We start from the raw sequence: 12,411 nt of genomic DNA, 5'->3' as shown, positions 1-12,411 counted from the left end.
CATTGACTTTGAAAATAAATACTACTAAAATCAATTAATCAAAACCTCAAATAAGATTTGAAGAAATATAGGGAGAGTAAATGATGACAGAACTTTCATTTTTGTGTGAACTGTTCCTTTAAATGTAAACTATTTATTTTTATTATTGAAAATGCAAAATGTCACTCTTATTACCTTTCATATATCAGTTATCCTTTCATCAATTAATACATCCATCAATTAATACATCCATCACTTTGTACAAAATATAGTTACACCCAAAATCAACATTAAAACAGCAATATCTCATCCTTGAAAAATGTTAAGGAAAACGTCATGCATTTTCATAAGACGTTTTTAATTCAAAGCTTTTAAGTTGTAATTATCTTTTTGCTTTTTATATTCTACATTTGTAATATCATATTCTAGCACATATTTTTTATGTTTGGCCTGTAAAGCAAATCATCCCTTTTTCCTGATTTCTGCTTTTGATGACTGCTGGACAAATAAATAGAAAATATGTGTACTTATAATTAGGTGTGTACTGATATCCTGTAAAAATATCTATTTTGCATATAGTTTAATCAATTAACTTTACAAGTTATTTCAACTTACATCAATTTAAACGATTTAAAACATCAAGTTAAAATGTGTATAACGTGAATAATGAAGTTGAAACCTTAATAACTTATTCATTCATTTTCCTTCAGCTTAGTCTCAATTTCAGAGATCGCCACTGCGGAATCAAGCAACTATTCCAGCATTTTACGCAGCGGATGCCCTACAAGCTGCAACCCAGTACTGGGAAATGCCCATACACACTCATTTACACACACACATAAAAACATAGGTTGCATGACTTTTTAGACAGTATACATTTTTACAATATATATTGATATCAGAGTTCGTTTTGTGTGTGTGTGTGTCTGTGTATATAATAAGTAATCAGTATGTCTGTGAGTGGTAGGTACATTTGTTTTGTTTTTCCATTATGAGAATGTGCACAAAAAAATGCATTAAAATGAATGTAGTTTCTGATCATTGATGTGTCCAACCTGCAATAAAGACTTTTAAATAATAATAAATAAATAAACAAACAAAGTAAAAACAACTTTACACTTTAGTATATAGAAAATAGTGGATATTTTTTTTATTTCAAGAGTGCACTCTTAGATATTGCTTGATAATAATGGCAGGTTTGGCATGCTGTACCGGGAGAGAACCCTGAGCTTGGTAAGGGCTCCCACCTGGTCAATAATATCCAGCTGCAGAACCACAGAACCACACATGTTTCAGGCACACACAATCTAGCACACACGATTTAGGCAAACCATATATGGTAACTTAACCTGGTATTATCGCCCCTATTGAATTTCACAAATATGGTTTCCTATTTCAGTCAGTATTATTATATCGTAACGATCATTTAACATCTCTGCAGTTTCGGAACTCAAATTATGTAAATAAAAATAATTGGTTAAAGACACCTATGACTTTATTCACGTGTCCACATACACAAAGAAAACATAATAGACCGTCTAATTGTAGGATTAAGTGTAATAAACTAATTTTAGGATCTTAATATTATCATACTTGGTTAAAATAAGTTTGTTGTAAAATATAAAAAGCAAACAATAATGTGTCACATTAAAATGAATTACTATAGTTAATCATTTAAACAATATATAATATAGTTATAAACTGATTATCTGATTATAAACTACTATCTTTTAATAAACTGTCACAGCTGTTAGTTATATATATATATATATATATATATATATATATATATATATATATATATATATATATATATATATATATATATATATATATACTTATTTTTTTATTAATTATTAATATTTAATTTGTTTCTATTGCTAAATTTTGGTTTAAAAACAATATATTGCTTACTATAAATTACTACAGTATTTAATGTGGGAAATCATTAATTAAAAAGTTATTAGATAAGCAAATACATTCTATTACATCGCTTGAGTAAAATATTAATATAGTGTTATACATTTATTACATGTAAAAAGATTTTTATTACATATAAAGATGCATTATTGCCTATATTAACTTGCTATTATTTCCTTCATTATAAATGAATCCATTATATAAATTAAACCTGTCCAATTTAGATCCTTCAGCAAGGCCAGCAATCGAGTATCTGCTATGTTGACTCTGTCCGACAATAACGACTGATCATCTATGGTGACTGATAGGAAACTGTTCAGTCTATTATATTGAATGGCGATCAGAAACAGCGCCCCCCATTCGCCCGTCTCGATTGTACTATTTGTGAAATAAAGTAAACACTATTGTTTACTGTGTACAATATTAATTAACCATATATATCAAAATATATCGATGACGATGTCCAAGAAGACGTTAATAACATTAACATCCGCCATAACCACATACGGTTTGCCTAGATTGTGTGTGCCTAAAACGTGTGGGGTTCTGCGGTTCTACAGCTGGATATATCTCCACCTGGTCATTGAGCGTGTAAGGGGGTCTGAGATCAGGTAGTTCTCGAGAGCTCCCCCTGGTAAAGAAGGAAAAGCAGGAGATGGGTAGGATGGGGGGATTCTTCATAAAAATAAAGATAAGGGAGTAAGGCTAGATGGGCTGTTTATAGTGAGTTTGGAATGATCCGATCGACTTATTAATGAATACAGGTGAGAGACCAGCCACGATAAATCATATCACGTGCTCCTCTCGAAATTAGTTTGTGAAACTTCATTTAAAAACCATGGCATTGTAATTTATATGGTTAAAATCTTTGGTAGTTATCATCATAACTGACATAAGTGCAAACTATATTAAAATATGACACTTTTATGCCCTCTATACGTGTACACTAAATTAACTGGTTTGACCCAGTTCAATCTGAGGTTGTTTTTTGGGTAAAATGTCCTAAATCAGACATTTGTGGCCTCTGACCTCCAGCTCGGGGGTCATGTCCCAGATGCAGATCTGTCCATCATGGCTGCCGGTGATGATGGTTGCCAGATCCTCCATCACCAGCAGGCTGGAGATACAGTGAGTGGGCGCATTGCGGCTCCACAGGACGATGGGTAAAACCAGACTGTTTCCTGACATGTTTTCTGCGATACTGTGAAAAGAGAGAGAGAAGGAGAAATGAAAAAACAGAAGCCAGATTAAATCAATTCATTGCTGGAAACTCCACATACTCATAAATGAGGAATTAAACTAGCTGAGTGAGGGGAACAAATGAAAGCCTAAAACAAAACAAATATATAAATAAATGCACACTATATGCATTGTAAATTATTATAACTCATTGTAACACATTTAAATGTGTGTGTGCATGTGTGTGTGTGTGTGTGTGCGTGTGTGTGTGTGATTATTTTATAATTCTTGTTTATGTAAAGCACTTTGTATTATCATTGTGAATGAAATGTGCCGTATAAATAAACTTGCCTTGCATTTCTAGTTTTATTAGGTGCGCGTTTCATTAAAATATTAAAAATAAATTTCTTTATTTTGCAAAAAAAAAAGCCTGATGACACTTTTCCAATGTCAAAATAACAAATGAAAAGCATAATTTAATTTAAGGGTAATTTTAGAAAATAATGTTTGCTTTAAAAAAGTATATAGTGTTAAAAAATTATTATAACAAATATCAGAAAACATGGCAGCATCTTTGGTAAACTGTAAAATAGTCAACTTTATCAAATGAAATGAGTGTAGTTAACTCAAAATTGACTGAACGTGAATTCTACTCATATGAAAAGAGTTTTGAACTCAGTGCTGAAGGTAATGAGTTAATTAAATATCTCAATACTTCAACTTAAATGGAGTAAGTTCACAGTACTCATATAGATTAGTAACTCAAATGGTTTGTTGCAATCGGTTTCCTCAATCAGTTTGAGTTGCCTTAACTTATTGGGTTTACAGTACTCAGTTGGTTTGAGTTCTCTTCATTTATCGGGTTTTACTGTGCTCAAATTGCTTCGTTTACTCAAATGGATTAAGTTCACAGTACTCATTAGGATTGGTTTTTGAACTTAAATGGTTTGTTGCAATCGGTTTCCTCAAACGGTTTGATTTACTTTAACTTTTAAGGTTTTACAGTGTATTTTATAGGGGTGGGGGGGGGGGGGGGGGGGGGTGTAATTTGAGAAAATCTTTCCATTGTTTTGTATACATACATGCACGCATACAAAAACACTAAACAATATTAAAACACTATAAAAATACAACAAATGCAGAAACGATGATCATATACACAGAAAAAAATTATTCAAAGATGATTCCTTGGATTTACCTAATTTTTTTTACGTTAAGTGGTTGTAAACAATTTATTTAAGCTGAATTTAAACAAACAAATTGAGTTGAACATTGCTCAATTTAATTTATTTGTTTAAATACAACACAAATTAATTGTTTGCAACAGTTTTGCATGCAACACTTTTTTCAGTGTACAATTATAAACAATCCTGTTTTTTTCTTATAAATAAAAAAATGGTTCTTACAACAACAGGCATAAATACATAAGCTGTTTTAATTTGAAAGGGAAAAAATGTGTCCAAAAAAATAGTAAAATTATGCAATAATGACATTTCTGATATCGTTTAAAGCAAGATATTACAATAATAGATTCTTTAAAGTCGATGTAATTATACAACAACACACACCAGTAACTCTTTACCAATCTGACAACACACTACACACTTTAGTAACACTTTAGTTGAAGTAACAACTCACAACATTTACTTCTTGCATGCCTATTAGAAACAGTTGATAGCACTTATAAAGTATATGCTACATCCCTAATATCAATACCCAAACCTAATTACTACCTTACTAACTATTAAAAAAGCAGCTAATTAGTAGTTTATTAAGATAAAAGTCTTAGTTAAGGGTTGTTATAGCATGAATGTATAATAAACAAAGTGTGATCATATTTTCTAATACCTAAAGCTTTATTGGATCTGCTTGGAGGTTCCTATATTTCTCATACTGTAATGTATACTGTAAAGAGATATACATTTATTTTCTAGTCATCTCAGCTCATATCAATCAAACTGAATAAAAATTATTAAGTTCAACTTTGCATAACTTGGCTGAAGCCAACTAGAGCAGCAAACGATCATTAAATCACTGAAATTGACGAACACCACAGATTAACCTCAAAATGACACTCAAAAATCAATGTCAATCCCTTAAAACAACACACTGAAGCAGCTTCATTCACAGTCTCCAGCCTGACACAACACACCACATTGTATTTTTCTTTTAATCAAGCACAAAGATAATTGATAAGATAAAAATCACATCAGAATTGATTGGAATTAAACAGATCCACACAATGTTCTTGTTACGTAACGCACAGATAAACGAATGTCAATGATTTTGACTGGAAGTGCTATCGAACACTTCTGGAAGTACTAGTCCAATAAAACAACACAAAATGACGTGCTAGCTTGCTTCAAAGCAATATGAAAATGAAAACACAATAATGTAAATAACAATAATGCAAACTTTAGGTGGTGATGTGGTATTATTTTCTAACAATTCAACAGCCAGGAGAGCATTATTCTGCTAATACTGTGGTTAAAGCCAGTGTGCAAATTACAAGGGGGTTTGGGGGGGATTGACTGCCCTAATTAATTCTTAATTCCCCTGAAGAATGTCAAAACAACATGTATGGAGGTCAGGCCTCTAAATAGCTTGCTCTGATATATATCGTAAATAATAATATAAATAATTAAAATAATAGATCACTTAACTATACTTTTGACCACCGCTATAACGGCCCATAACAATGTCTATGCGAGAAAAATTCATTCAACAGTCTGAAACTGGCAGTTCTTGAGCACCGATAGACATCGCAACTGTTCACTTGAGACTTAAACGTAAAACAGGTGTTTATTTTGACATATAGCCTAGAAGGAAAGTCAATTTATCAGATTTTTGTGCTTAATCTGCTCCTTTGTGTAGCACTAGCTTCTTCGACATCTCATCTAAAGCCTTCAGTTGTGTTTTTTGACTGTGAAATAACTGAAATCATTCAGTGTAGTGATATGGAGCTGTAATGCACTCAAAACCTGCCGGAACTACTTTAGCTGTGCATTTATCTGACAATAACGGCACACCTTAGAATGCCCATCAGCCAAACAGAATCAAGCATTTAACAGACACGTAGTAGGATCAGATCTATATCTATATCTATATCTATATATATATATATATATCTATATATATATATATATATATATATATATATATATATATATATATATATATATATATATATATATATATATATATATATATATAAATAATTTACATAAGTACACTGGAAAAAATATTCACTGGATTCAATACTTTTTTTTTTATGGTAAAACAAATTAAATTTAGCTTAAGTTCAGCCTATATCAATTGTTTGCCACACCTTACTTTAAAAAAAGTAGTAAATCCAACAAACCATTTTTTTTAACAGTGCAGTAACAAAATCACTCGACTTTCCAAAGTGTGCCAGAATTTATTGAGAGCTCAAAGAAAAGCAATTGTTCAGTAAACCCAGATTATTTTAAAACTCAATTTACTTCACTTCACTTGTCCTGTTAGTACTACAATAAAAGTAATGCAGATCAATCAAAAAAGCTTTAAAATACATCCTAATTGTCCAAACACATGGTCACACTTTATTTTAAGATACAATTCTTGCTATTAAAAATCTATTAACTGTGAATATTAGCTCAATAAACTCCAAATTTGCTGCTTATCAACAGTTATTAAGGCAGAAGCTGGGTTTAGGTATTAGGTAGGGATGTAGATAGGATCATACTTTATAAGTACTAATAAACAGCCAATATCTACAATATACACTGAAAAAAAATGATGCACTGGATTTACTACATTATTTAAGGTAAGAGGTTGCAAACAATCTATATGTGCTGAATTTAAACAAGCAAATTAAGTTGAACATTACTAAATATAATTTGTTTGTTTAAACTCAGCCCATATCAATTGTTTGCAACCAGTTACCTTAAACAAGTAGTAAATCCAATGAATTATTTTATTTAGTGAAGTAAAGAAACAAAATTACAGGATTTTCCAAAGTGTAATTTATTGAGAGCTCAAAGAAGGGCAGTTGTTCAGTAAACCCAGATTATTTCAAAACTCAATTTACTTCACTTGTCCTGTTAGTACTGCAATAAAATGTTATTATATTATTAATAGTTATTAAGGCAGAAGCTGGGTTTAGGTATTAGGTAGGGATGTAGAATAAGATCATACTTTATTAATAATAAACAGTCAATAACTATATAAATTATACACTGAACAAAAAAGATTTGTCGGATTTACTACTTTTTTTAAGGTAAGAAGTTGCAAACAATCTATATGTGCTGAATTTAAACAACTAAATTAAGTTGAACATTACTAAATATAATTTGTTTGCTTAAATTCAGCCCATATCAATTGTTTGTAACCACTTACCTTAAACAAGTAGTAAATCCAATGAATTATTTTTTCAGTGCAGTGAAAAAACACAATTACAGGATTTTCCAAAGTGTAATTTATTGTGAGCTCAAATAAAAGCAATTGTTCAGTAAACCCACATTATTTCAAAACTCAATTTACTTCACTTGTCCTGTTAGTATTGCGATTAAAGTAATGCAGATCAATCCAAAATGCTTTAAAATACATCCTAATTCTCCAAACACATGATCACACTTTATTTTAACATACAATTCTTGCTATTAACAAACCATTAACTGTGAATATTAGCTCAATAAACTCCTAATTAACTGCTTATTAATAGTTATAAAGGCAGAAGCTGGGTTTAGGTATTGGGTAGGGATGTAGAATAAGATCATACTTTTTAAGTACTAATAAACAGTCGATATCTTAACTATACACTGAAAAAAATTTGTAATTGGATAAAGTGGTTGCAAATAATATATATGCGCTGAATTTAAACAAACTAAGTTGAACATTAATAATTTAACTTGTTTAAATTTAGCCCATATAAATTGTTTACAACCAGTTATCTTAAAAAAAACTGTAAAACCAATGAATTAACTTAACTTAAAAAAGTCTAAACTAAGCAACAAGTTGACTTTTTTTTTAAAAGTAAGTAAATTTAAGTTGATTTAACGTAATTTTTATATTACATATCACTTAGTTATTGACTTAATTTTAACACAACAGGTTTACTCACTTATTTTAAGTCAACTAATCATTTGACAGTGTAGTATGACACCAGTTAATAGCGAGAACTGATGCTTAAATATAAAAGTGTTACCAAACACACATAAAGACCGACCTGACATGATTGCGTCTCCTCAGATTAAACCTGAACCTGCGAAACACGCCTTTCATTTTCACTAATTGAACCAGCTTCATCCTGAAATGACTCCAGATTCGGAAACAGTAAGAGTGTGTGTTCCTGTCGACTCTCTCTCGGTCTGTCTGACACTCTCAGACGAGTCAAAGCAAACCCATTCAGACCAATCAATGAGCGCTCAACCGTACAGACAGACACAGATTTACTGACCGCAACACAGCCAATCAGCACAGAGGATTCAGATCTTCATCAAAGTCCACACATGCACCAATATACACTCTAAACAATATCCATTAGTGGTGTATCGGATCACAAGGGTCACCATAGTGGCATGAACTGCAAGCTTTTATTTTAACTGTGGGGGAATCCGGAGCACCCGGAGGAAACCCACGTCAACACGAGGAGAACATGCAAACTCCACACAGAAATACCAATGGCCCAGCTGGGACTCGAACCAGCGACCTTCGTGCTGTGAGGCTAACCAGTACATCAACATACTGAAATAGAAGTCTCAGCAACTTCCATTTCACACAGACTTTAAATGGACTTTTGAATCTGTTTAAACCAGGGGTTTTTTAAACTGCTTTGATAATGTTTTGTTGTTGTTGTTGTTTACCATATCTCATTAGACGTGGCATGCTTCATAAAGGCTTCAAGTATGAAAGAATTTATACATCATCAGTAACCATTAAATTTGGCACCAATCACTAAAAAAGTAAAACTTTTTCTTATTTTATTTGGTTGAAGAAAAAAAAATCACCACTGAATCCACCCTTCTAATGCAATCAGGATAGCCCTGTTTTTTTGGACCCTAATCTGAGTTCAGTTTTGAATAACCCAAAGAGCAGGTTTGATCCTTAACTCATAATCTATCTGTTACTTTTGAAAAACCCATGTCCAAGATTTGATCCAATCGACGTACTTTTTAAAAACTGGGCCCGGAAGACAAACTCCTAATAATGTCATTGAGTGCACAATAGTTTTTTGGTCCAGAATTCTTGTCAGGCATAATTACACCCAAAAAAAAAAATTTAATATTTAAAGACATCATTTAAGGATCACAGTTTGGCTGCAAATTATTCTTTAGAAATGTCATTAGAAATGTTTTTAATTTGGCATACTAGACTTCAAAACAATATTTGTTCACAAGAAGTTTTTAATAGATTTAAACAGAATAAAAATTTATAATTTGAATACATATTATATTATATTATATTATATTATATTATAAGTTATGGGTAGATATTATAGTTACATTAAATAACCATTATTTCACCCCTGTTTTTAGTTTAATCTTCAGTATTTCAAACATTAATGTAGACGTCTGATTCTAGCATTTAATATGCTTTCCATGCATATAAGAGATTATGCTTGTAATATGCATTTTATGAAGACCAAAACATGGGATGTCTGATATCTGAATCACATTTATACATGTTCAAACAGATATTACAACACATAGAGGTAAAGTTTGTTGTTTATTCGCACAATCGTTCATTAACAATCTCTATATTGTTTACCATGTTACTTTGAATATTCGATTGGAATGAGCATGCATGACTTCAAAACAACATTAGCACTAATTCACTGAGCAATGTTGTACTTTGATAGTCATTGGCTGCTAATATGATTTCCCTATTTAGAATTTGCAAAGAATACTTGTCTGAAATTATATTATCAAGGAGACTGTGTGAATATCCGAACATAAAACCTCTATTTACAACACAATAAAAGGCCTTCAGATTCTGTCAGGACAAACAAAATAATTACAGCATGGATGAACGTTGGGTAGACAGGAAAAAATGGCTAACAATATTTATCAATGTATATTACAGAGAAACGACACACTTCAGCTTTTAACAGAGTTTAAAATGAAACATATGCATGGCAGTCAACAGCAGATTGATTCACTTGAACACTTTTACTGAGGTAAAGGTGCTTTTATATTCACACATTCATCCAGTGACAGTTTGTGACATGCTTCCTATTTCGTTAACCATGGCACTTTGAATATTCGGTCTGAAATCACATGTAAGTTTGGCTTCAGTACAACATTAGCACTATTAATCTGACTATGATGTACTTTGATAGCCACTGTCTGCTAATATGATTTCCCCTTTTACAATTAGCAAAGAACACTTTTCTGAAATTATATTATTAGGGAGAAAGTCTGAATATAAAACCAACTTTACCTTAATAACATTCTTATTTAGATTGAATGAATATCTAAGCTGTAAAAGCTGCTATATTAGCCCATAGTGTTGATGAACACGTCATGATAAGTCTGCGTTTACAACATATAACGTTTATGTAAGATATAAGTGCATTTGTACACGCATATATGTAGTGTGTATCTTCATTATATGCTAATTGTGTATGTTAATAAAGCCTGAATGATGTTAGCGTGTGTGTTTGTGTATGTATATGCTGTGTACACTGACCTCTGGCCCGTTCATCAGTGTGTTTATCACCATTATTATGTGACACCGAGTGTGTATTGTTTGTCCGAGTGTGTTACGGATGAAGTGTCGGTGTGTTTTTTACTCACCGGAGCCGCTGTTTTATCGTTTCATTGTAGTTTTGCCGTTGATTTAATGAAAATATCGCAGCGACGCTGGGTAATTCCGCAGCGGCTCGCTGATCAGCTGACGGGAGCACGGTTGTGCGTCATTGCGTCATAAGCTGACGTCACGGCGCGCGCTATGCCGCCCTCTAACGTTCATATATATATGGATATGCATATATGAGGTTGTTGCTGGTTGCGGCCAGAAGTAACGAGAATTGCTTTTATTATTTATTAAATTTGCTATTTGTTGTATTTTATTAACGTCTACCCCTAACCCTAAACCCAACAGTCACAGTAACGTAAAAACAGTAGTTGTAAACTGCTGTTGTAGTTGTTAACAGCTGTTGAAAACTCCAGCTTAAACCAGCCAAGGCTGGTTGGCTGGTTTTAGCTGGTTGACCAGCCTGGTTATAGAGGGGTTTTGACCATTTCCAGGCTGGTTTCCAGCCATTTCCAGCCTGGTCCTAGCTGGTCAGGCTGGAAAATGACCAGCTAAATCCAGCTAAAACCAGTTTGACCAGCCTGGTTTAAGGTGGACATAGCTGGTTTTGGCGGGGCTCCCAGCCTGGCTAGGTGGTCAAGCTGGTTTTAGCTGGTCATTGTCCAGGCTGGAAATGGCTGGAAACAAGCCTGGAAATGGCCAAAAACCCTCTAAAACCAGGCTGGTCAACCACCTAAAACCAGCCAACCAGCCTAGGCTGGTTTAAGCTGTTTTTTTTTTCAGAAGGGATTACCCAATGAATTTCATTTTATTAACGCCTACCCTCACACCAACCCTAAACCCAACAAACACAGTACTGTAAAAATACTAATTATTGTTAGACAGCGTTACAAAAACATGCTATATTGATGTGCGTCTCTGCAGCTGTATCCCTTCTAGACATATATGATCCATACAGCAAAAGCTTTTCCCTGTTAATAATAAGGTAAAGGAAATGTCTTTTAAATCATTACAGAACATTTACCCTGTCAAAAACTTCTTAAAGAAAAAAGTTTGGATCAGATTTTAACACTAATTGCTCCTTTTGTCAGAGTAAGGTTGAAACACTTCCTCGCTTATTTTGGACTGAGTCCCAATTTTAGCAAGATGTTAATTCATTTATCTCAAATATTATTTTACAGATTTTTTTTTATATAATCCAAAATCAATTCTTCATTTTTAAAGTACAAATTCTAATGACACAATATATTAATAATAATAATAATCTGACACAATTTACATTGTAAAATATCATTACACTGCTACTCCTGTGATATTACGTTTATACAACAGTTCAACTGCACAATCGTGTATATAAAAAAAAAAGAAAATCAAACACGGAGAGTCTAAAAACCCTTTTGTATGAGGAACTACTTTCTTCCTCCATTCATTCCCATCTGCAGCTGACGTCAGAACAGCAGAAACCGCTGCTCATTCACCAACATCACTTCAGAGCTAGTGTTTGAATGATTCTCTAGCGTAATGTTTCTCAACCAAATTCCTGGAGGCCCACCAACACTGCATGTTTAGGATGTCTCCTTTCTCTGTCACACCCATTAC

The 12,411-nt window shown here is 32.6% G+C and overlaps 1 protein-coding gene across 1 annotated transcript in view; it reads right to left on the bottom strand.

The window, feature by feature from the left end:
- LOC130214283 (WD repeat-containing protein 7) overlaps positions 1-10,964 on the bottom strand; it is a 171,053-nt gene extending 160,089 nt beyond the window's left edge. Inside the window, exons 1-2 of the mRNA XM_056445880.1 lie at positions 10,854-10,964; positions 2,929-3,100 (exon numbers count right to left, since the gene is read on the bottom strand). Of these exons, the coding sequence (XP_056301855.1) occupies positions 2,929-3,087 (159 nt within the window). The 5' untranslated portion in view covers positions 3,088-3,100; positions 10,854-10,964. The remainder of the gene's footprint in view (positions 1-2,928; positions 3,101-10,853) is intronic.
- Between the last annotated feature and the right edge of the window lie 1,447 nt (positions 10,965-12,411).

Source organism: Danio aesculapii, chromosome 21 (assembly GCF_903798145.1).
Source record: "Danio aesculapii chromosome 21, fDanAes4.1, whole genome shotgun sequence".
Lineage (NCBI taxonomy): Eukaryota > Metazoa > Chordata > Actinopteri > Cypriniformes > Danionidae > Danio > Danio aesculapii.
Note: the sequence above shows the minus strand (reverse complement) of the source record. Positions and strands in the feature narration are given on the sequence as shown.